The 22958-nt window shown below is 58.3% G+C and overlaps 15 protein-coding genes across 15 annotated transcripts; 7 read left to right on the forward strand and 8 right to left on the reverse strand.

Moving 5' to 3' along the window:
• Positions 1 to 566: 566 nt before the first annotated feature.
• On the forward strand, positions 567 to 2066 carry SPRG_20813 (hypothetical protein; the record flags this gene model as incomplete). Its single annotated transcript, XM_012349125.1, has 1 exon — positions 567 to 2066. The coding sequence occupies one exon, from the start codon at positions 567 to 569 to the stop codon at positions 2064 to 2066; it is 1500 nt and encodes a 499-aa protein (XP_012204515.1).
• A 2670-nt stretch (positions 2067 to 4736) lies between these two features.
• On the reverse strand, positions 4737 to 6193 carry SPRG_20814 (hypothetical protein; the record flags this gene model as incomplete). The annotated part of the gene is made up of 3 exons (XM_012349126.1): positions 4737 to 4928; positions 4977 to 5564; positions 5609 to 6193. The coding sequence occupies 3 exons, from the start codon at positions 6191 to 6193 to the stop codon at positions 4737 to 4739; spliced, it is 1365 nt and encodes a 454-aa protein (XP_012204516.1).
• Positions 6194 to 6831: 638 nt separating this feature from the next.
• Positions 6832 to 7227, forward strand: SPRG_20815 (hypothetical protein; the record flags this gene model as incomplete). Its single annotated transcript, XM_012349127.1, has 3 exons — positions 6832 to 7062; positions 7111 to 7172; positions 7218 to 7227. The coding sequence occupies 3 exons, from the start codon at positions 6832 to 6834 to the stop codon at positions 7225 to 7227; spliced, it is 303 nt and encodes a 100-aa protein (XP_012204517.1).
• A 777-nt stretch (positions 7228 to 8004) lies between these two features.
• On the forward strand, positions 8005 to 8374 carry SPRG_20816 (hypothetical protein; the record flags this gene model as incomplete). Its single annotated transcript, XM_012349128.1, has 2 exons — positions 8005 to 8247; positions 8297 to 8374. The coding sequence occupies 2 exons, from the start codon at positions 8005 to 8007 to the stop codon at positions 8372 to 8374; spliced, it is 321 nt and encodes a 106-aa protein (XP_012204518.1).
• Positions 8375 to 9594: 1220 nt separating this feature from the next.
• On the reverse strand, positions 9595 to 9868 carry SPRG_20817 (hypothetical protein; the record flags this gene model as incomplete). The annotated part of the gene is made up of 3 exons (XM_012349129.1): positions 9595 to 9612; positions 9669 to 9770; positions 9824 to 9868. 3 exons carry the CDS (start codon positions 9866 to 9868, stop codon positions 9595 to 9597), a joined length of 165 nt encoding a protein of 54 aa, XP_012204519.1.
• A 144-nt stretch (positions 9869 to 10012) lies between these two features.
• On the forward strand, positions 10013 to 10701 carry SPRG_20818 (hypothetical protein; the record flags this gene model as incomplete). The annotated part of the gene is made up of 4 exons (XM_012349130.1): positions 10013 to 10212; positions 10270 to 10344; positions 10389 to 10536; positions 10591 to 10701. The coding sequence occupies 4 exons, from the start codon at positions 10013 to 10015 to the stop codon at positions 10699 to 10701; spliced, it is 534 nt and encodes a 177-aa protein (XP_012204520.1).
• Positions 10702 to 11096: 395 nt separating this feature from the next.
• Positions 11097 to 11663, forward strand: SPRG_20819 (hypothetical protein; the record flags this gene model as incomplete). Its single annotated transcript, XM_012349131.1, has 3 exons — positions 11097 to 11262; positions 11315 to 11417; positions 11462 to 11663. 3 exons carry the CDS (start codon positions 11097 to 11099, stop codon positions 11661 to 11663), a joined length of 471 nt encoding a protein of 156 aa, XP_012204521.1.
• A 92-nt stretch (positions 11664 to 11755) lies between these two features.
• Positions 11756 to 12178, reverse strand: SPRG_20820 (hypothetical protein; the record flags this gene model as incomplete). The annotated part of the gene is made up of 2 exons (XM_012349132.1): positions 11756 to 11764; positions 11819 to 12178. The coding sequence occupies 2 exons, from the start codon at positions 12176 to 12178 to the stop codon at positions 11756 to 11758; spliced, it is 369 nt and encodes a 122-aa protein (XP_012204522.1).
• Positions 12179 to 13514: 1336 nt separating this feature from the next.
• On the reverse strand, positions 13515 to 14141 carry SPRG_22247 (hypothetical protein; the record flags this gene model as incomplete). Its single annotated transcript, XM_012349150.1, has 1 exon — positions 13515 to 14141. The coding sequence occupies one exon, from the start codon at positions 14139 to 14141 to the stop codon at positions 13515 to 13517; it is 627 nt and encodes a 208-aa protein (XP_012204540.1).
• Positions 14142 to 14593: 452 nt separating this feature from the next.
• On the reverse strand, positions 14594 to 15223 carry SPRG_20821 (hypothetical protein; the record flags this gene model as incomplete). The annotated part of the gene is made up of 1 exon (XM_012349133.1): positions 14594 to 15223. The coding sequence occupies one exon, from the start codon at positions 15221 to 15223 to the stop codon at positions 14594 to 14596; it is 630 nt and encodes a 209-aa protein (XP_012204523.1).
• Positions 15224 to 15999: 776 nt separating this feature from the next.
• Positions 16000 to 17246, reverse strand: SPRG_09634 (hypothetical protein). Its single transcript, XM_012349060.1, has 3 exons — positions 17139 to 17246; positions 16786 to 17074; positions 16000 to 16726 (listed from the first exon to the last, which is right to left on the reverse strand). The coding sequence occupies exons 1-3, from the start codon at positions 17181 to 17183 to the stop codon at positions 16047 to 16049; spliced, it is 1014 nt and encodes a 337-aa protein (XP_012204450.1). The 5' UTR covers positions 17184 to 17246; the 3' UTR covers positions 16000 to 16046.
• A 565-nt stretch (positions 17247 to 17811) lies between these two features.
• Positions 17812 to 18242, forward strand: SPRG_20822 (hypothetical protein; the record flags this gene model as incomplete). Its single annotated transcript, XM_012349134.1, has 3 exons — positions 17812 to 17913; positions 17968 to 18069; positions 18114 to 18242. 3 exons carry the CDS (start codon positions 17812 to 17814, stop codon positions 18240 to 18242), a joined length of 333 nt encoding a protein of 110 aa, XP_012204524.1.
• Positions 18243 to 18328: 86 nt separating this feature from the next.
• SPRG_22248 (hypothetical protein) lies at positions 18329 to 19201 on the reverse strand (the record flags this gene model as incomplete). The annotated part of the gene is made up of 1 exon (XM_012349151.1): positions 18329 to 19201. One exon carries the CDS (start codon positions 19199 to 19201, stop codon positions 18329 to 18331), a length of 873 nt encoding a protein of 290 aa, XP_012204541.1.
• Positions 19202 to 20575: 1374 nt separating this feature from the next.
• SPRG_20823 (hypothetical protein) lies at positions 20576 to 21059 on the forward strand (the record flags this gene model as incomplete). The annotated part of the gene is made up of 4 exons (XM_012349135.1): positions 20576 to 20662; positions 20710 to 20820; positions 20866 to 20940; positions 20988 to 21059. The coding sequence occupies 4 exons, from the start codon at positions 20576 to 20578 to the stop codon at positions 21057 to 21059; spliced, it is 345 nt and encodes a 114-aa protein (XP_012204525.1).
• An 11-nt stretch (positions 21060 to 21070) lies between these two features.
• SPRG_09635 (adenosylhomocysteinase) lies at positions 21071 to 22639 on the reverse strand. The gene has a single exon (XM_012349061.1). It carries the CDS (start codon positions 22603 to 22605, stop codon positions 21160 to 21162), a length of 1446 nt encoding a protein of 481 aa, XP_012204451.1. The 5' UTR covers positions 22606 to 22639; the 3' UTR covers positions 21071 to 21159.
• Between the last annotated feature and the right edge of the window lie 319 nt (positions 22640 to 22958).

Consider the following 22958-nt stretch of genomic DNA (forward strand, 5'->3'; position numbering starts at 1 on the left):
CTAAACTTTTCGACGTAACCTAACGTTACTGCACCCAGTCGAAGGCCAGGCGGTGAGTCATCCATTCGCCCCGTGCGTCGAACGTCTTGGCTTTGTATGGTCCAGGCACCGTGACGACGGCGCGTAGAGACAAGGCTGCGCTGGCGTTCGCGGCCATACCTGGGTCACTCAAAGCAGGTATGGCACCTCTCACAATGCATATCCTGCAGCATATTGTTCATGAGTCACACCGTTACGCATACATCCCTGGTCTCTCAAACCTCTTGAACATGATAACCTGCAGCATGCTTCGATACGAGGAAAGGGATGACTCTCTCCTCTGCATGCGACACGGCGGCGGCGGCTTTTTTCGCTGAGTCAGTTTATGGCCAACCACAAGTGGACGCTTTGCTGAGCCACTAGTATGCATCTTACTACATACAAACCGCAAGCTATTTCAAAGTGGTGTTCAACGCAATACAAATACCAAGTGCAAAGTGAATCTTTGTATGCAAAGTGGGCACGCGCCGACGACGGTTCGTGGGTTGGCGCCTCTTGGTCACTTTCACTTGCGCCGTCAAGTCCCCATGGCTGCCGCAAGCAACGTCGCCGCCATCGCCAAGCGCCTCGACAGCCTCCCGCTGACGGGCCTCCTCGGCATCTCGGGCTACTACTGGGGCCTCCTCCTCAAGACGGGCGTCGGCTGGGGCATGGACTCGCTGGACACGTTCCTCTTTACGTACCTCGGCGCAAAAGGCTGGCAGAAATCCATCGTCAACTACGACCTCGAGACCAAGATCATGACGCCGCTCAACGGCCACCAGCTCGGGCTCCTCGGGTCGGCCTCGTTTGCCGGCTCGTTCTTTGGTGCGATCCTCTTCGGCCAGCTCGCCGATGTCTTTGGCCGCAAGCCCATGTTTATGATGACGCTGCTCTTCTTCATGACCGCGACGCTCATCTGCGGTGCGGCCGACAGCTACGGCATGCTCCTCTCGTTCCGCTTCCTCGCCGGCATCGGCCTCGGCGGCGAACTGCCCGTCGCGTCGTCGCTCGTGCAGGAGCTCACGCCGGCGCCGGTCCGCGGCCGCATCATCGTGCTCCTCGAATCCTTCTGGTCGATCGGCTCGATGGGCGCTGTCCTCATGGCGTTCGAGCTCATCAAGGTCGTCTCGTGGCGGTCGGTGTTCTACCTCTCGGCGGTCCCGGCCGTCTACGCGATTGCGATCCGGATCATGATTCCCGAGTCGCCCAAGTGGCTCGCCAACGTCGGCCGCATGGACGAAGCCGAGGCGATCGTGGCCAAGATCGAGCGCGCGCACGGTGTGACGTACGACAAGGAAGGGGAAGCGGCCAAGGTCGCATCGGACGAGCCGGTCTCTGGTATGGACGTGCGCGGGCTCACGCAGCTCGAGCGCGTTGGGCTCATGTTCCGCGGCGAGTTTCTCTCGCGCACGCTCGTGCTCTGGGTCGTCTGGATCTGCCTCGCGTTCTCGTACTACGCCATTTACGTCTGGCTGCCCACGCTGCGCTCCAAGGAACCCGGTGGCTTCAACCTCAACGGCTCGACGGGCACGATGATTTTCATCATTTTCTGGCAGCTGCCCGGCTACATTTCGGCGGCCTACCTCGTCGAGATCATTGGTCGCAAGAAGACGCTGGCCATCTTCCTCGTCGGGTCGTTCATCGCGGCCATGGCCTTTGGCTACGTGGAGAACACGCAGACCAACCTCATGATCACGGGCGCCTTCATGTCATGGTTCATGCTCGGCGCGTGGGGCTCGCTGTATGCGTACACGCCCGAGAACTACCCGACGCCGATCCGCGCCATGGGCGCCTCGTACCCCGTGGCCGTCTGCCGCATTGGGTCGATTGCCGGCCCGTACATCGTGCCCATCATGATTGAGAACGACTGGTCGAGCAAGTCGATCATGTGGGTGTGCGCGAGCTGCCTCCTTGTCGCGTCCATCGTGCTCCTCGTCTTTGGCTTCGAGTCGCGCGGCCAGAACGTCGAGTCGGCGCCGATCGTCGAAGCGTACTTGAAGGAACGCCGCGGCGAAGGCGTCCAGACGCCGGTGCGTGAGTACTAGTCGCCCTGTCTCTATCTATAACGAAGTCGCGTCTTTTGTTTTCAATGGATTTCTTGCGCGAGAAGCGCTATCCAGGATAGCGTTTGCTCGACTCGGATCACCTATCCTGATCAAGCGAAAGCACATCACTGGTCATTCGAGACGCTTGAGGCCGGCACGCTGAGGAGGACCCCGCGCAGGAGTCACAACGTTCTTGTTCTGGAGCCTCATCCGACGCAACGACATCCGCACACGAGCCAAGGGCTAGAACTTGGTGCTACGCTCAGCTCTGAGGTCAGCAGCGCGATCCAGCGGTGGGCAGAAAACCTACTTGGGGGAGTGAGCGCATCGCGATGATAGCACGTTGTTTCGAAGCCTCTCTTGCGACGAGAAATCAACCAGAAGGGTTGGCCAAGATAGCTCACATGCGAGTTCACCTCGAAAGATAGCTACTAGAATGCAGCTCGAGGCTTGGTCAAGCAGGAGCTGCACCTCCGTGTCGCAGTCGCTCGAGTATCTCGGCGCTCGGCAGCTTCAACCACGCGACCTGTTGCGTCACTCGGTGTGAGCAGCGCGAGATTGCCTCGGTGCGCGCCAGTGAGTCAACTGGCGCGCTTCACTTTGCGTTGGCTCATTGCACGCGGGCCGAGGTGGTGAGAGAGGTGGCGGCGAGTGGCGCCATAAGTACCCTACCCTGGAAAAACCTCTCACATTGCATACCTGCTCGCACTGGATTGGATGACTCATCCGAATCTACCTTGATAACACACAGCAAAACTCTCAAAATACATACTACGATCCAACCTCGGAGAGATCAGTGAAGCGATCGACCGGCGCCTCATTTTTGCGTTTGCCGTCCAGCACCATGGCGTCGCCCGTGCAAGCGATCTCGCACCGCCTCGATAGCCTCCCGCTGACGGGCCTCCTCGGCGTCTCGGGCTACTACTGAGGCCTCGTCCTCAAGTCCGGCATTGCCTGGGCGATGGACTCGATGGTCCTCTTCACGTACCTCGGCTCGAAAGGCCGGAAGACCGACGTGCGCAACAGCGACGGCTCCAAGCTCACCGCGCACGAGCTTGGCCTCCTCGGCTCGGCGGCCTCTGCCGGCTCGCTCGTCGGTGGCATCTTCTTGGGCCAATTGGCCGACAATAACCCCAAGCCCATAGATGAGCGTCGCCGACGTCTACGGAGTCTTGCTCGCCTTCCGCTTCATTGCCGGTATCGGCATGGGCGGCGAGCTCCCGGTGGCCGCGACGCTCGTGCAGGAACTCGCACCGGCGCCGGTCCGCGGCCGCATCATCGTACTCCTCGAGTCGTTCTGGTCGATTGGCGCCATGATCGCCGTGCTCCTTGCGTTTGAGTTGACCAAGCACGTCTCGTGGCGCGTGGTCTTTTACTTGTCGGCGCTCCCGGCCGTCTACGCGATTGCGATCCGGTACCTCATTTCCGAGTCGCCCAAGTGGCTCGCGAGCGTCGGGCGCATGGACGAAGCCGAGGCAATCGTGGCCAAGATCGAGGCGGCCCACGGCGTCATCTACGACAAGGACGCGGTCAAGCCGGCCGTGTTGACACCCGGGATGGACACGTACGACTGCAGCAGTCTCAAGCCGATCGAGCGCATCGCCCTCATGTTCCGCGGCGAGTTCCTCTCGCGCACACTCGTGCTCTGGACGGTCTGGTGCTGTCTCTCCTTCTCGTACTACGCAGTGTACATTTGGCTGCCCGACCTCCGTGGGAAGAAAAAAAGGCGGCTACAGCCTCAACAACTCGACATGTCGATGTTTTTCACCTTCTGGCAACTCGCGTGCTACCTCTCGGCGGCCTACCTCGTCGAGATCCTTGGCCGCAAGGTGACGCTCGTCTTCTACCTCATCGGGTCGGTTGTCTCGGCGCTCGCCTTTGGCTACGTCAAGAACACACAGACAAACCTCATGATCACAGGCGCCTTCATGTCGTGGTTCATGCTCGGTGCGGGGGGCTCGCTGTATGCGTACACGCCCGAGAACTACCCGACGCCAATCCGAGCGATGGGCGCGTCGTATCCCTCGGCGTTCAGACGCATTGGCGCCACCGCCGGCCCGTACATTGTACCCATGATGCATGAGAACAACTGGTCGAGTAAGACGATCCTGTGGGTGTGCGCCGGCGTCCTCGTCGTTGCGCTACTCGTCTTAGTTGCATTTGGGTTCGAGTCGCGCGGCAAGAACGTCGAGACGGCGCCCAAGGTCGACGCCTACCTCGCGACGCACCTCACGAACCACTGGTCGGGACGCCCCAAGACGATGTCTAGTGCGATACTACAACGATGGGTGAGTCGTCCGTGATCCGAGGCAGCAATGTGTCGTCTCCAGCAGTGGCCTCCAGTACATTATTGCCATGGTCGTCGACAGGCAAGGTGTCCACATTCACCCATGGCACTGTCACGTTTGTCCATTGCTCGCCTGTTTGGGGGCTGGTTTGGGGGTAGAGTTGAGCCACGCCGGGGCGCCTAATCGGTGTACCCGGCGTCGACAGGATCGAGATGTACCGACAAGTCAGCGCACAGCGACGTCCGTCTTGGGGAACGAAGGGGAGCTGCCACTTGATACGAATAGCAACACTCTGCGACAAGCACAGATTGCGGCGTCAAAGACAGCTGCAACCCGACGCGGAAGTCCAAGCTACATGTTGTATTGGTCGTCTACAGTACCACTACAAGAAGGAGATGACGGCGCGGGCCGCCGGCCGTATCCAGTGGCCATACTTCCACGAGAAGAGGCCGTGGAGCTGTCGGTCCGGGCGCTTCCAGAGCGCGTCATTCACGGTTTCGCTGTGCGTCCGCAGCTGCTCGTACTCGCCTTGGAACGTCGTTTGGAGCGCAGGGTCGGTAGTAAACAAGTACACCTAGTGACGAGCCGGTACGGAAAGAACGTGGTCGATCGACACGCGTACCTGCGACTCGAGGTCCCGGCCGTACGAGCGCTGGCCAAAGTTGGAGCTCCCGACGATCGTGAGCGGCACCGCGCCGTTGCGGTCATGGACCCACAGTCCTTTGCCGTGGAACGTCCAATCGCTTCGGTTGTACTCGCGCAGCGTGAGCAACTCGGGCCCAAAGCGGTCGTAGAAACCGGCTTCGATGAGCGAGTAGGCCATCGGAAGCGCGCCCTTGATGCCGTTGCCGTTGAAGAAGCCGTTGGCCATCGGCGCCGCCGTGAGCACATCGAGTGGCACGCCGCGGTCGACGAGCGCCTCCGTCAAGAAGGGCGGGAAGTTGAGGTACCCCGACGCAATGTCCAAGGACGCGTGCTCGGGCAAAAGGCCCACGAGACGCGACAGCGTGTGCTGGTCCTGGACGATGCGCAGCGGCGAGAATTGGATCGTTGGCATCGCCCACGTCGTCGCGTTCGACGGCTCGGTCACCGACGGGTACTGCTGCAAGTCGCTCAGCGCGTTGGCAAAGTCGGCTGGCGACCCCATGGGGGCGTTGACAAGCGGAACGCCACCGCTCATGGACACACCATGCGCGTGCTCGGCCATGACCTAAGAGGATACGAGACGAGAGCGGTGGCAAGCAAAGAGCATACCTCGACAAAGGTGTGGTAGAAGGCCGCGAGGTGCTTGGAGTCAATCTGCACGTACCGGTCTTGGCGCTGCGTAAAGTAATCGCCGCTCAAGTTGGCACCACTCATGATGAGCGTGTCGTCGCAGAGGTAGACCTTGGAGTGGCTCACGCCCATGGTCTCGTCGAACGGCGGTGGCAGACGCTTGGCTGCCCAGTGCTCGAGCTGCGGTACGCGGTACAAGTGCAAGCGAACGTTGCCAGGATGCGCTTCGAGGAGCGGTGTGAGGACGGCCACGGAGCTCTTGGCCGTGTTGCCGCCACGCTGCCCACGCGAGTAGTCGAGCACGATGGACACTTCGAGGCATGGGTTGGCAGCCACGGCTTCTTGCAGCGTTGCGACGAGCGCGCGGCTGAGCTCGTCCGTGCCAATGTAGAGCGACGAGAGGCTGATGCGGCGCTGCGCTGCGCGGATGTTTGTGAGCAGCTGCTGGTAGAATGCATCGGGCGACGTGAGCACCGAGACCGCGTCCGACTCGAGCGGGAACGACGGGTTAGAGAGCGCGAGGTCGTCGAAGACAGCTTCGACGGTCGCCTTCGGGCTCGGCATGAGGGCCTTCAATCGCTTTTGCACGGTGTCACATACATTCTTCAAGACCGAACTGACCGATGGCATGAAACAAGTGGCGAAAATCACGCAACTTAACACTGCAATGTAAGGTTCAACGCCGCCACGCTCTCGTCGCGCAATCAACCGCACAATGCCTGCGCCTTCCTACGCTATAATGTAGTATAGCAACGCACGAGCTTGTGGTGTATTTCCGGCGAGTGGTCCAAGCTTGACAGGTCGGTCCACAGACCGCGCATAATTGCGTGCACTTAGACGCCGTATCTTGAAGCTTTGCCCGACAACAGAGGACGCACTCGCCTGCTATAGATATGGCTACCATAGAGATGCATGCTATATCGCCTTCGTAGGATATATTGTGCACTCGCTGTGGCATGGCACTCGAGCTAAGGACGAGGTGGATCCCAAGTGCAAGCATTCTTATCCCGTAACCTGTATATATGCATATATTGCTAGCGCCAGGACGATCGGCTAGCAAATGACTTGTTTTTAGTGTATATAACCTTCTTAAACTCGATACCTGTCGCAATTAATAGTCAAATATTTGGCGTAAATATCGAATTTGACAATAAATCGTCAGTTCCGATGTGGGCAACCAATTCGGTCTTTCCTGGCACAGCATGAACGGCTTCCAGCAGCAGCAGCGCTACAACCGCGACCAGCAGGAGGCCGACCTTGATGAGGTCCTCGTCGGCGCACGCCATCTCAACAACCATGCCAAGGCCATCAACGGCGAAGTCATCTCGCAGAACCACCTCATCGACAACCTTGGCGACGACGTCGACGCGGGCGCGGCCGAGCTGCGCTTCCAGGCCGAGAAGGCCGCGCTTATCAACGCCCAAAAGAAGAAGGTACATCGAGTCACCTGTGTTCGAGGCTTCATGGCGCCTCGGGTGTAGATGTGCTGGTACTATGGTATTATTGCGATCCTGATCGTGATCCTCATCGTCTTATACGCAGTGTACGACGCTGGAGAAAGCTTCGCCCGCGCTCATGACAATCGTAGGCCGCTGTAAACGACGTCAACGGCACGATCCTAGCGTCTGACAGATCGATCCTTCCTATATACTACCTCCAATGCACCTCCATCACCACTCTTGTCGTCTTCATCTACTAGTACATCATGGCACCTTGTAAAGATATGATACGAAAGCTCTCCAGCCAAGTTCGCGGACATGCTTCTTGGCCTCGTTGTCTTGTGTGCTGATTCCGTCTCAAGACATGTCTTCACGATGCAAATATGATGCTTGAATATGATACTTTCCGGGCATTTTAAGACCTTTTGGAGTAGAAAGCAGAGTACCACAAGCGCAAATATGCTTGCCACACCTATGGCACTCTATGGCACTAGATTCACCTTCAGACTAGTCGCACCGGAGGTGCGTCTGGTGAAGTCGATGCATGCGTTGTGCCATCATCATCACGTCGGATCCGTCGAGATAGAAGTGTACCCTTGCAAGATCTGTTGCGCTACGTCGAGACAGCCAGGCTTTTTCACGATTGATTTGTTGCACCAATGGCCTTGATAGCCCTTGCAGCGACCTCAGCGTGGGTTCACAATGCACTCCAGGCCAGAGCGGAGAGCGCTGCGACGATGGTAGACACCTCAGACCTACATTCCGATTTGGCGGGACCCGAGCAGCAGGTTTATCGGTGTTTTACTCTTTTGCGTCCGCGCTAAACCCATCGAGTGTAGTTTAACGTGCCAAAAGGTGTGTCCATACTCTTTAACGCATATTGTGTCACACGCGTGGTGTCTCATAAGCGACGAGAAAAATATTTCAGCGCTGAACATGGCATCGACGACGACGACAACAACAGCATACCGCCGGTACGACCTGGAGCACCAAGAGGCTGACCTCGACGTCGTCTATGCGGGCGCCCGGTCGCTGCACGCGCACGCCCGCGACATCCACAACGAAGTTCAGATTCAGAACCCGATGCTCGACAACCTCAACCGCGATGTCGAGGCCGGCGCCGACGAGATGCGCATCCAAGCAGAGAAGGCCGCGTACGTTAACGCCCAGCGCAAAAAGGTAGGGAGCTCCACCAGATAGAGAGATGCATCATTTGGTGGCGTCGTAGGTGTGCTGGTACTATGGTGTCATTGCGATCTTGGTGGTCACCAACGTTCTTCTCTACGCGATCGCGCCGCCCAGCTAATGCACCGTTATCTTAACCGCCTCGAGCTCGACCATCGCTGCCTTGTACTGCTGTAGCCACCAAGGCATCCGAGAAACTACATTCATATTCTTTTATCTACATCAAGCGCGGTTACAGTGTAGACCAACAGGATATACTCTCCACTGGTGGCATCGACAATCAAACCAAGGTTCATACGTGCAGTAGCGCTCTCTAGCTCTCTAGGTCCAAGCACTTCAACGCTTGGACTGCAGAGATCGAGTCGATAGAAATGTGGTGTACGTATAGTATGTTGTCGAGAGCCTACGCCATACCTCGATACAAAAATTCGCGTGCCATGGCTATTGCTGAAGCAGCGTGTCGTGTATCAATCTGGTCAGCGATATGCTCGTCGCCACGACCGGACACCCATGTTGTTATAAACGTGTGTTGTTTCGATTGAGGAATTAGATTAAGAGAGCTGCACAAAGTTCAGAAAGCCGAGCATGATCTCGTGCCGGGACGCGCTTGGGTCGTGGACGCCAAAGCTGGAGCTGTAAAACCACGCAAGCTTCTTGAGGTCTCGGAGCGAGAGATCCAAAAGCTGCGTGCGCGTCGTTGGAAACTGACGCGGTGTGCTCCCCACTGGACGAGGCAGCGGGCCCGCGACGCTACTTGCTACAAACACGGGGCGCGCATGGCCTGCCTCGGTCTTGGGCACCGGCAGAAGCGCATCGCCCATCGCGCAGTGGGTGTTGTGCACACGGGCGATTTGTGCTTGCATTTGCACCGACTGCAGTGCGCTGGCAGCGCTCAGCTGGACCTCGACGCGACTCAGACCGGCCTCCAGCGCGGCGAAGCGACGGTCGAGAGCAAGTGGATCGTTGCCATGCGCCATGCGAACCACGACCATCGCCATCGTCGGGCGCGACGGCGCCGCCAAAAGAGGTGCGTAGGCGTGGTGGTGTGCGTAGTGGGGAATGCTGTTGAGCATGCTGCTGGACTAGAGCTCTCGTTGGCAAATGCCGTCTCCATCTCGTTCTCCAAGTGTGGGAAAAGCGAGCGCGTGCAAAGGCTTTATGCTCGCGCCCTGTCGCTCCTGTGGTTGAAGTGAGCTTTTACAGCGTCGGGAGGAGTAGCAAACGATGCGAAGCAATAACAAACTACACTCGAGACTCGAGCTCGTTGCAAGATTATCCAAAACCGTCCATGGCGTCGTCGTGTCTTGCGTCTTTTCAGCTGCGAACATCGCTGCTGGATATCTACTTGGCGGTCTTGACCTACACGTGTACAGATGCGAAACATCATAGCACTGCTTTTGCAGCTCCACGCCTACCGCATGCTCGAAGCAGAGCTTGAGCTTGGCAAACTCCTTGGCACACGCGTCACGGTTGACACCGCCTTCGATCTTGGCCACGCAGGCGCCATAGGCTTGGACCTACGATTACCACTAGCATCGCCATGTCCATTGCCTCCATCGCGACAACGTACGTCCATGGGGCACGTAGCCATCATGTGGCCAAAGGCCTTGGTCATGCGTCGCGGCGACTTGGTCATCGTTTTGGTGTGTGGGATTTCGACCAATCCAATGCCGCAAATCATTTTGGCCAATCCAGAGCCGAGGAGCGCGGCCAGTGGCGAAGTCCAACCGGTGAACTTCGCAGACCTTCAGAAACCATCATGCTCGCACGCGCCTCGATCCTCTACGCTCGCGCCGCGCCGCGCATGGCCGCCCGCGCCTTCTCGACGGAACACTCCTCGTTCCACGCCAACCTCCCGCCGCTCAGCATCACGGAGGCGCAGGAGCTTCGCGCGCAGGTGCGCAATGAGCAGATGCGCAAGGACCACTTTGCCATCAAGGCCGAGTACCCGGATGCGAGGTACGCTGCGTGGCCGAGACAGCTAGCAGGCGTGTCGTACTCATGCACGTGCACTAGCCAAGGCGAAGAGGCCATTGACGCCGACAAGGCCAACCGCAAGCGCGTCATCTACCGCAGCAAGCAGCGCGGCTGGTACTCGCCCAAAATCACATACCTGCCCGCTGACCTAGCGTTAGGCTGGAAGTGGACTTGCTTCTTGGCCGCTGGGCGAGCGAGAACGTCATGTCGCTGACCGCCGACGAGCTCCGTCAGTACGAAGACATCTTGAACCGCGAGACGATCGACATTTTCAACTTTATCTCGGGCAAGGATGCCGTACCGCCGGTTCGTTTGCTGCCATGTTTTCTTGCAGGCAATGAAGCGCATGGTCATGTGTAGGAGATTGACACACCCATGATGAAGCGCCTCCAAGCGTACTGCAAGACGAGCCCGCTCGGGAAGGCCTCCATCCAAGGCTTCTTGGACAACAAGAAGTACATGAGCAACTAAGAGCCGCTGACCTCGGACGCGCTCATCCAAATGCATTCTCTGTTCTTCAAAATCTTGATACTTGTAGCTCTACCTCCCTGGTACGAGCATGATGTCGCCGAGTAGATCTTAGAGTCTGGAATCGACCAAGTCCAGCAGTGCTGGTAGGAATTAGCCTCCGCGCTATCAGGCCCGAAGATGAAGACAACGCGAAACGAAGTGTTTCACAGGGGCTGGCTTGTGGGCTCGTGCGTTGCCGCAACGATCTGCGGCGTGGCGTGACGATGAATTAAAAAACATGTTAACTAACGATCGTACAAGTGCCGGTTTACGCAATACTGAAAACTGTATGTCGGCAAGGAATACACGATTACGGGTGCGTCTAGAAAGGCCGCGAATGCCATTCGAAGACAGACATGGGTCGCAGTTGGTCGTCGTACGAAGAGAGCGCGGCGCCCGCAAAGAAGACGGCGGACGCTGCTGCCGCTCCGCCGGCCAAGCCCTTTGACTATACGACGCTGCGCCACAAGCTCGTCTTTGGCGGCCTCGTCGGCCTCTCGACCGGCCTCACCTTTGGCAGCGGTGCGTCGCCAGCGCTGGACGAGTCGTAGCTCATGGGAACTACCTTTTGTAGTCGACGCAGTGCGCCAGGCCCATACGCAATACGGGCGCATCAACGCACAGGCCATGCGGTCGATCTCGCGCACGGCTGGCATCTGTGGCATGCTCTTCTCCGGGTACGACCTTGCCGCATCATCATATTCTTGGCTCATGTAGGTAGCTTCTTCTTTTCGTACCAAGGCATCAAGAATACGATGGAGCAGCTGCGTGGCGCCGAGGACTTTGCTAATGTGGGCGTCGCAGCGCTCCTCTCCGGCGCGCCGTTCATCCGCCACCCCGTCATGCGAACCAACGCCATGTACGCGGCGCTACTCGTCGGTCTCGACCTCTTCCACGAAGAGATCAACGGCGCGCGCCCTTAAGTCGATGCGTACTACGACATGCCTCTCGACTGCATCCTCTCCTCCTATATAGACGCGCCACACGTAGTGTGCAACCACAATAAGAATTACAATCAGAGTCGCTAGTCGCACAGAAGCGACGAGATGGACCCGCGCGCCTTTTCATCGCGTAGCACCTCAAAGCAGCTCAAATCCATCTCGGCGTGCTTGCTGCCGTCGTCGCTGAGCGTCGTGTCGTCGCTCATCGAGTCGCCCGCGCTGCTGTCTTTGCGCCGCTCGTACTCTTGCGCCTTGCGGCTCTTCCCGTTCGGGTTGTGGATCACGTCCGAGAGCTCGCGCCGGAGACTTGCAATGTGCGCGACGAACCGCGCCTTCTCGACCTTCTCGACCACCGTGTCGCCGACTGCCTGCAGGGACGTGATGCGGTTCACGAGGCTCCGGATGCGCCGGTGCGGCCAGCGCGAGAGGCCGTTCTTGCGGCAGATCTTCTTCATGAGCGTGATGCAGACACCCATTTCCTGGGCGACCGCGGCCATCGGCTTGTTAAAGTGCGGTCGAAGCTCGTTGAGCGTCACGTCCTTGACATTCCAGCCGTTCCGCGGCGGCGGTAGCGCGGGTGGCAGTAGGAACGAGAGCAAGCTCGCGCCATTGGCCTCGTCGACAGTTGACGCCGACACGCGCCGCGCCGGCGCCGCTTCCAGAGGCGGGGCTTGGAGCACTGCACGCTCAAACGTCTGTACCTTGGACGACTCCAATTGCTGCGCCTTGGCTTGCTGCTGGAGACGTTCTTGGTGCTGAAGACGCTGCAAGTCTTCCTCGGCCAGCATGCGATGGTACGAGAGCTGATAGACGTTGCGCTGCATCCGCTTCTGTTGCTCCTGCTGTAGCAGGAGCTCGTGCTGCCGTCGCATGAAGAGCTCCTGGAGGCGGTGAGGCGCAGCACACCGCCGCGATCGACCGAGCTCCTTCTCTTTCATGCCCAACGCGTGGCGTTGCCGCCGCATGAGCTCTTGCTCGCGTTCTTTCCAGAGCCGATGCTGCGCTTGGGCTTCTTGGACGAGGGACGGTGGCGCCGGGTTCGCGCGTTGCCGGTCGTTTTCAGACGGCAAGATGGTTTGAAAGCGCGGCAGCGGCTCAGCACGCTGCTCGTGCGGACGCCACGGTGGCATGTCGACCCGGTTGCTGGTTCGGAGCGGCCGCAACACAAAGTTGGAGTCGGGCATCAGCGGCGGCCGCAGCGGGCGTACCATGGACGCGTCATCATCGTGCATGTGCGACGACGTCTTCTCGTTGGTCATGCGTTCGTTGGTCGCAAGTTGGCCACTGACGCTTCGCATGCTGCTGGAAGCGCACGACGGTTTTGACAAAGCAAATCGTGATTTTCGAATGCCCCGATCTGTCGCGCGTTATGATTGGTGCATAGTTTTGCGACGCCGCACCGATTGGTCCAATCCAGAACTTTGGGCCAATCGTTGCACGGTAGCAATTTCGAACAGGTCCGAAAGGCCTCATGTGTGACCTTTCAGCAGTCGGCGGCCACAGCGATGGAAAGCCACTGCCTTGTCCGCCAAGCGACTTGACACCCAACGTCGCCATTGCTTTTATAGGAAGAAGCTATAGTCGCTCGCCACGGGACACCGACGCGAGGGCTTGGGCGGCAACGGGTGGGCGCCTCTTGGCCGAGTGAAACGAAGGCAGCTCGGCGGAGAAGGATGTGTGATAGGCAGCAGCATAGAGTGGAAGCTGCATCTCCGTGGCTCGGCACTGCCAAAGGTCGCGGGATAGGGACGTCGCCACGTTCCCGCGCTGGCCAACGACCTTGTTTGCACATAATTGTAAATTTGCATGTGCATTATCAACCATCCCCATGACTCACTTTTGAAGAAGCGGGTTCTTTGTGTTGAGCGCTGCCTGGAAGGCCGGCTCGTCAAACATGCCCGGCCGATCGATGAAATCCAAGAGCATCTCGACCGATTCCGTGCCAAAGAAGAGGCGGCCTTCATACTCGATGGTTGGGACGCCGAATACGCCGGCGTTAACAGCATCCTCGGTGCTTTTCGCGAGCTTGGCCTTGACGGCCTCGTCCGTGGGCTTGGGCGTCGACGCTGGCAGTCCAATCGCTTCGCAGAACGCGGGCCATTCGTCGTTTGGGTCTCGTCCGTCGGCAAAAACAAAGGCAAACGCCTTGTCGAGCATGGGCAGGTCGGCGTCGACGTGGGCCAGAAGGCGCTGTGGCGCGAGCGGTGAAAAAGGGTGCGACGGCGGAAACTTGAATCGCACGCCCAGTTTCTCCGACCTCCAGACCATGGACGCATACGAGAAGGCGCGCTTGGACGGAATCTCCGCCGGACCCACGTTCTTTTGCGCGCGCAGGAGCCCGGGGAGGAAGACGGGCACGGGGCGCAGGTCCAGTTTCGCCTCGAGCGGACCCCTCGTTCGCAAGAGGATGTGTGTGAAGGGCGAGATGATGTCGTAGTACAGCTTCGCGCGGGGCTTCATGGCACTTCGTGGCGGTTCGGACTCTGACTGTCGCCCCAACGTCAATCGAAGTTCGAAGATACAACGTCAATCGAAGTTCGAAGATACCTTGAAGTTGGGAAGATCGCAACAAATTCGAGTGGGCGACGCAGTGGTGGTTGACGCCGAGAGCTCTCGCGAGTCTGACGCGGCATGCTTCGATACTCTGCATCGTATGTGGGCATGCTGACCTCTACCGCCTGTGCAATGGTAGACTTGCAACCGACGTGGCTCGCAGCTTAGCAGACCAAGTACTTATTGTGCCAAGTCCACAAGCTCATTCAACCTTGTCTCCGAGGTCGTGCCGAGCGGGCTATCCATGTAGTTTGCTAGCGTGTGTCGTAAGATTGCTACTGTCGTACAGGATTGAAGCGCTATCATCTCAAGCGAAGGCATCACCGCGAAACTAAAATCGGATTGTGGAAACAACCGCCTTATTTTTTGCGCGCAAACGGGTTCTCCGTCGCCCAGGCCGCTTTGTACGCCGGGTCATTAAACATACTTGGATCGTCGAGGAACTCGAGGAGCCATTCCATCGAGTCGGCGCCAAAGAAGAGCTGGTCCTTGTACGCGATCGTCGGCACGCCAAAGACACCCTGTCGCGCAGCGGCCTCCGTGTTCGCAATGAGCTTGGCCTTGATCGCAGCGTCCGTTGGCTTGAGCGTTGAGATCGGCAGTCCCAACGCTGCGCAGAACTCGGGCCACTTCTCGTCTGGGTCCTGGCCATGACCAAAGACAAAGTCGAATGCCTTGTCGAGCATGGCCAAGTCGGCGTCCTCCTGCGCGAGCAGTCGAAGGGCCGGCGTCGCTGGAAACGGGTGCCGCGGCGGAAACTTGAATGGAATGCCGAGCTTCTTGGTCGTGCGCACGACCGAGGCATAGATGAAGGCGCGCTTCGAAGGAATCGCCATCGGCCCCACGACGCTGTGGGTCTTGAAGAGGCCAGGCAAGTAGATGGGTACTGGGCGCAAGTCTAGCTTCGCCTCGAGCGGCGCCCGCGTCTTCAAGAGTATGTACGCATACGGCGAGAGGATGTCGTAGTAAAGCGTTGCTCGGGGCTTCATTTGGAATGACGGCGTCGGTGTTGATGCATCTCTGCCGAAAATAAGCTGGAAACGTGGCGACCTCCTGTGCCAGTGCCACATTGCATGCCAGCCACCTGCGTGAAGGTATTGCCTGTTTACAACTCTGCGGCTGGATGCTCTAACATACACACGGCGTGCAGTAGACGCTCATACCGCGTTGCACCGTCCCATAGCACAGACCCGAGAGCTCTTCGCCGGGATGGGATGCGGCAGATGCCGAATCGAATTCGGCTAAAAACACCGCACTTGGCGCCAACCCCACGCCACTCAAACGCACACACGGGGAGCCAGTAGGGAAAATATGGTCTCTTCATGCGCTCCTTTGTGTTTGTTCTTCAAGGGGTACTCTGTCTTGCGCGTGTCGGTGGCGCGGGATGCGCTTGCTGGTGCTGCATCCTGGTGGTGTCCGTAAGGGTGCGTGTTTTTAGCCAGTCGTTCTCGAACGCGAGTGTCGTTCGCGCCAGCAATTCTTATCCGGAGGGTCTGTATCCGGTTGCGCTGCGCGGCCCGCGCTTGGCAGCCACGAAAAGACTGCCAAGTACAGACGCCCGTCATGTTCGCCGTGAAGAAGAAGCCGCAAGTCGACCACAGCAAGCAGCGCCGCGCGCTCATGCTGGACGTGCTCAAGATGGGTCTCTTCTTCGCCACCATCCGCGCGGCCTCGGTGCTCCTCAACGGCGACGAGTAGACATCCAAATCGACTTCCGCCATCTAATGTAGTACTAACGTCCTCCTCTATCTCTTCGTCGTCTTCTACCATGCTCATCTTCGTGCTTTATATATATTATATATCAATGCCTGCTTACTCGTCTTCGTCCGCGTCGTCCTCCATCTCGACGTCTTGGCTGAGCTCGTCGTCGACAGCGTTGAGCGAGTCGACCGCGACGTCGCACTTGGCCATGAGCACCTTGAGGGCCTCAGGCAAGAGCTCCTCCGGCTTGAGCATGCCAACCGTCTCAACCGAGTAGATAAAGTGGTCGCTCACACGGCCGAGCTTGACCTTGGCGTCCCAGCCCGGCGCTCGGATGCACTCGCGGCACATGGTACAGTCACGCGGGCGGGCGACGATCGCGGCCGAGTCTTCAATGTCAAAGACGTTCATGGGACACGTCTTCTGGAGCGTCTTGGCATCCGCGCCCTTGAGCGGCGCCGGGAACTGGATGTCGGGCAGCAACCGGTACGACGCGGTGGCGACGGGCGAGAACTTGGCGTGGTCCTTGCCGACACCCTTGCGGCAATGGGCTTCGAGCGCAATGCACTGGCCCGGGCGCAGCTTGGCAATCAGAATGTCTTCCGAGACGGGGCGGATGTTGCCGAAGCGCTCCTCCTGCATGCCCTGCGGGATCCACTCCAAGTGGCGCGAGTACACGGACGCGTTCGTGGCCTTAGAGATGTCGGACGGATCTTCCTTGCTCGCTTCACAGACGACATCGAGCTTGAAGACGAGCGTGTTCTCGTCCGTGGCCTCGGCCTCTTCGTGTTCTACACCGGATTCCATGAGCCATCGGCATCGCATCGCATCGACGAGAGAAGGCGCGTACCCGGGAACGACTGAAAGTCGCGCGGGTCGACCATCAACGGGATCAAGCCCAAGCGGTGCGCGAGCACTTCGTCTTGGATGATCGACGAGTTGTTCCAGATGTACACGTGCTCGATGGCCATGGTCGGGACCTCGGCGAGGAGGATGCGGCGGAACGCGTTCGCGATCGACGCGTCAATGCCCACCATGTCAAAGACCATGCTCTCTTCGTCGAGGCTCTGAATCTTGATCTTGAAGTTCTTCTTGAACGACTCGAGGAACTTGGAGCTCGCCTCACATTCCGTGTCGGGCTACGCAGGTAGAGGCAGCATGAGGCGGCCGATCCATTGCAAGCACCATGGCGCGCTGTCCTACCATGTGGGGCGCGTCCGTGCCAATGCGAATGATCGTCTTCGTCATCGATGAGCCGTCGTCGATCCAAGCGCCGCAACTTGAAATGTGGGCGCTTGATCTTGTAGAGGCCACCCAATTGAATCAAATTATTGGTTTGTATCGGTTCCGACAAAGTGCGGGTTTCGCTTAGGTTCAACACGCACTTAAAGGACGATTTTAAATAGTGTTGATCATCGACACTGTCGGCGACGACCCCTCATACGAATAAGTTTACGCACACTCCAGAGGACACCGCCGAGGTGTACTACAAAGCTCACATGGGCCTTCAATAGAGCCGAGGGAAGTGGCCAGTGGTGTATGCGTTCAATAAGATCCACGCAGTGTTGTGGCGCGAGTAGGAAGAGGTGGCGCTGTACACCGGGCGTTTTGTACGTTTCAAAGAGCGCCACAGTGCTGCAGCGCCGCGGTTGTAGCCAACGAGTAGCGCGTCGCCTATGGCTAGCAAGTGGGGCTGGCATAGGTTACATGAGAGTGCGACCAAAGGTGTGCCAGTCGGTCACGCCGCGCACCTTACTCCATAACACTATTTAGTGTATTCTAGCATACACTATTCGAGCTGTTTGTCCCGCGGCGCTCAATCGAATCGCGCCTGCCACCACCCGAAGAAAGGACAAAGATGTCTCGAAGCTTGCGCATGGGGTCCAAGACGGACGTCTTGAAGACGCTTCGGTCGCTCATCCGCATCAACCGCGATAGCACGGGCAACAAGCTCTGGTCCAACCTCCTCCTTGAGAAGGTAGTACATCATTGATCTTATTGCTCCACGCCGCTCATTCTGCATCCTCCTCAGTACCGCGCCCGTCAGTTTGAGACGGACCGCGAGAAGATCAAGCACTACCGCAGCGAGGCCACGGACCTCTTGGTGCTCTGGAGCGGTGTCGCAGAACAAAAGGTATAGGATTGCCAAAATGGCAAGTGCAAACTCGCCTGTGCTAGACGCTCTGGTCGTTGGACGCGGGCATTGAGAAGCGGTTCAGCTCCAAGGAGATCGTCAACAAGTCGGCGCGCCTTGTGGGCCTCCAGGTGCCCGACATGTACACGGACAAGGACGAAAACAAGCTTTAATTAAGAAGCAATACCCGCACTAAAGACGAGAAATACACAACGCGTCTTGGATCCTCGCCGCGTGCACTCGTTGTACCGACGTCACGTTACTCGTCGTCGTACTGGCCAGCGTGGGTGGCCGACTCGTCGGCGTCAGTGGGCTCGACCGAGACCTCGCCCGAGCGCAAATCCTGCACTAGCACGCGGCTGTACTTGCCGCTTTCCTTGAGAACAAAGATTTCGGCCGATGTCACGTCGCAAATGATCGCAACGTAGCTTGTGCTCGACGGCTTTGTGATGTGAATCTCGTCGCCTTCCTGGAGGATCCAGTCCTTGTAGAGAATCTTGCCCTTCTCAAAGCGCGCAAAAATCGGGTTGCCGTCGTCGTCGCCGTCGTTGCCCTTGCGCGCCTTGGCAATCGTAGCAGAGGCAAACGCGTCGGCCGCCTCTTCGAGGAGGCGAAGGTCGCCATCAATCTCGGTCGAGCTCAACGTCTTGGCGAGCGGGGTAAAGACCGTGGCTGGCCGCTTCGCGCGCGAGTTGCTCCAGTCGTCGCCCAGCGAGAATGCTGCATGTGGCTTCTTGCGGCTGCGTGTGTGTCTTCGAGACGCTTGGCGGTTGTAGGCCATGGACGCTTTGTTGTACGAGTGCGACCCGGCGCCATGGGCGCGCTGGGCCACGGCGCGGTTCATCTCGAGCCGAATCTCCTCAAGCATGTCGTGCTTGAGCTTTGCGCAGGCTGCGACGTACTCCTTCTCGGCCTCTTCGCTTTCGTACGTGAAGATGACGTCCGCGCTCGCCGCCAAGTGGGCCGTGCGCGTCTCGCCAAACGCCAGGATGCGCTGCTTGTCCTGGACGAGCGGCGATAGGCGCGCGATGAAGTCCTCGTGCGTGCCGGACTCAATGAGCTGCAATGAGCGCTCGAGCATCGCCTTCTCGGCCAGCAGCTTCTGCCGCTTGAGCGCAGTCGGTGTTGGCATCCTGCCCTTGTTGTCGTCTTGTGCCCTGTGTCGTCTGGCGGCCTGGTTCTAAACCACTCCGGATACACCCTCGATTGTGGAACCTCTTATCCGGATATGTCCGGATGCAGCGGCGTTACGACACCCCGCCAGCCCACACCCGACGCAGCTCGTACGAGCTCTCTTTCAAAGCTTAGCACTTCACGCCAAAGAGCCTCAATCAGTACAATGTACATCTCCTACGCGTCGTCGTTGGCTCGCCTGTGGCAGCAAGCGGGCACGCGTTGGCGGTCGACAGGTCGTCAGATTATCCGGATGCGTGGGAAACGTTTCCAACCTCGTGATTTTCACCAAGGCGTTTCTGAGTTCAACGGCGTTTGCCGCGCCAAGCCGGAGATTCGAACTCACGATGATGTCGTGCCCTTGAGCACTCCAATGTCAACGTAGGAATATGTCTGCGATGCATTGCCTGCGGACACCGCACACTTAAGCACCGTACTGCATGCGAGGTTCTATGCTTCTTACTATTTATTACCAAGCACACATCTGGCGATGGCGATGGCCGAGGGAGACTGCTACAGTGTAGCTCCGGCACTGAGACCCACGCCGAGTGACTCGTGCCACATAGCATTCTTTGGAGTTGTCAGGAAGGTGCGACAAGGCCGCCAACTTGTTTAGTTGATACTAGTATTTGAGTACTAGTAGCTCCCATCACCAGCCATCATCGGCAACGACTCCGGCAATTCGCCCGTTGGCTCTACGACGATGCCCATCAATAGTACAGGGATGTATGCGTGATGAGCGTAGCTCCACCTACGCACGTGACTCTACAACAGCCGTGCCGATGCACCGACGCCCTTGATTTTCGCATCCCATCTTCGGGCACAATGGTACTTGTGCACCCGAGGCAGGTGTTGCTCTCCATTCGTACAAGGTAGTCGCCTTGTCAAAGGTACATACCGGTGGAACGAAATCTGAAGTGTCAAGGGTCCATCCAGAGAACGCTTGCCATCCTTCAATGCCCATGCAGCCAGCGATTATTAAACTTGATTTTGTATGCATATACTTTACACAAGCTTAAAAATCTTGACTAGCCGTCGCAGATGTGTGGCAACTCCTCCCGCAAGCGATGTCGTGCTTACCGGTCTCCGGTAGGGCGGTCAAGGGTATACATATCCTTCATACGGTCATACAACGCAAGGCCGAGCCTTCTAATGCACGTGCACGCGTCTTCGCACACCCGGTGGGGCGAGCGCAAAAGGTTGCAATGCAAGCTGGAGAGGAAAATTGCCTAAAATAGCAAAAATTAGAAATAATTCCGTCGGCGAATACGTTGACCAAGATGGTTTTTCAACATGTAGCAATTCAGAATTCGGCTCGCCAACGGCCAACGAGATGCCACTGCAGACGAGCTTCGAGGAGCTAGCGACGCCCCGCGACCCGCCGCCCACGATGACCCTGGAGCAGCAGCGACAGAACCAGGTACTACACTCTACGCGCATGGTCGACCTCCTACATGAGCAACGCAGGAAGGCGACCTTGACGAAATCCTCGCGGGGGCGAAGCGCATTAAGAACCACGCGATAGCTGCGCAGGACGAGGTCGCTGCACAGGACGTCATCATCTCCAACCTTGGACAGGTGCGTGCTGCGGCGTGCTTCTGGGCTCAGCACGCTCATGCATAGACAACGGTCGCTGCCACCGCCGAGCTCACTGCCCAGGCAGAAGTGGCCAAGGCTGTCAACAAGCGCAAGAAGCAGGTTCGTATCTCCATGGGTCCGGAGAAGCCTCATGAGCTGCCTTGCAGGTCTGTGCCTATTACATCATCATTGCCATCCTGACGGTCGCGCTAATTTTGATCTTGGTCCTTATCCCGTAACTTGCACCAACTTTGTCTTTCAATGGCTGTCTTCATGTGGAAAGCAGATGGAGTACAGCTGACAGAGCTTCTCGTTAAGTATTACAAAACACGAGGCAACTTAGTAGCGGTAGGTCTCCGGCTTGAAGGGGCCGGCGACGTTGACGCCAATGTAGTCGGCCTGTTCCTTCGAGAGGACCGTGAGCTCGACGCCGAGGTTGGCCAAGTGGAGGCGGGCGACCTTCTCGTCGAGGTGCTTCGGGAGGACGTACACCTTGCCGGTCTCATACTTGCCCGAGTCCTTCTCCTTCCAGAGTTCGATCTGGGCGAGCGTCTGGTTCGTGAACGAGTTGGACATGACGAACGACGGGTGGCCCGTGGCGCAGCCCAAGTTCAAGAGGCGGCCCTCGGCAAGCATGATGACACCGTGGCCATCCGGGAAGACGAAGCGGTCGACCTGGGGCTTGATGTTCTGGCGCTTCGTGGCCTTGGCCAAGCCGAGCATGTCGATTTCGTTGTCGAAGTGGCCAATGTTACCGACGATGGCGTTGTTCTTCATCTTGGCCATGTGGTGGGTCATGATGATGTCCTTGTTGCCCGTCGTCGTGATGAAGATGTCAGCGACGCCGACGACCGTCTCGAGGCGGACGACCTGGAAACCGTCCATGGCAGCCTGGAGGGCGCAGATAGGGTCGACTTCCGTGACGTACACGATGGCACCGGCAGCCTTCATGGCCTGGGCCGAACCCTTGCCGACATCACCGAAACCGCAGATGACGGCGCGCTTGCCGGCAAGCATCACATCGGTGGCACGCATGATACCATCGGGGAGCGAGTGGCGGCAGCCGTAAAGGTTGTCAAACTTGGACTTGGTGACCGAGTCGTTGACGTTGATAGCCGGGAACAGAAGGCTGCCGGCCTTTTCCATCTGGTACAGACGGTGGACGCCCGTGGTGGTCTCCTCCGAGACACCCTTGCAGCGCTTGGCGATCTTGGTCCACTTGGTGGGGTCGGTCTGGAGCGTGCGGCGGATGAGGCCGAGGACGCACTTGAACTCGGCGTTGTCGGTCGAGGCCGGGTCAGGAAGGGTACCGTTCTTGGCGAACTCTTGTTCGGCCTTGTAGCCTTCGTGGATGAGGAGGGTGACATCGCCACCGTCGTCGACAATGATATCCGGGCCGTCGCCCTTGCCATCGTCCTCGGGCCACGTGACCGCGTTCAAGGTGCACTCCCAGTACTCCTCGAGCGTCTCGCCCTTCCAGGCAAACACGGCGGCGGAGTTATCGCGAGCGATCGCAGCGGCGGCGTGGTCTTGCGTGGAGAAGATGTTGCACGAGCACCAGCGGATGTCACCGCCGAGCGCCTTGAGCGTCTCGATGAGGACGGCCGTCTGGATCGTCATGTGGAGCGAGCCGACAATGCGCGCGCCCTTGAGCGGCTGCGACGGGCCATACTCGGCGATGGACTGCATGAGGCCGGGCATCTCGATCTGGGCAATCTCGATTTCCTTGCGGCCAAAGTCGGCGAGCGAAATGTCAGCAACGCGGTAGTCTCCCATGGACGCCATCTTGTTCGTGAGCTCGAAAAGGCAAATTCGAAAATGAGCTAAGAACGGAGAGCCACGCCAGCATACAAACGCGAGGTCAATCGCCAAGGACCAAATCCATGGCGCCACGTCGGTCGGCGTGTCAAAATATCATTGGCCTTTTGTATTGCTCATTCAATGAATTCGGCGGACGATTTAAATAAACGAGCCCAGCGCTTGCTGGCCGCAGACCATACACACTGCAAGTTTGTATGGCGGTGACATCCATTGGCTGCCCAAGAGTGGGTGCGGCCACGGCCAATCAGTAGCCGCCCTCGCTGTGAATATCCGAATATAGAAGCTTCGCAGGGATCTCTGCCGTTTGATTGGCTACA

This window comes from Saprolegnia parasitica, assembly GCF_000151545.1.
Source record: "Saprolegnia parasitica CBS 223.65 unplaced genomic scaffold supercont2.50, whole genome shotgun sequence".
NCBI classification, from domain to species: Eukaryota; Oomycota; class Saprolegniomycetes; order Saprolegniales; family Saprolegniaceae; genus Saprolegnia; species Saprolegnia parasitica.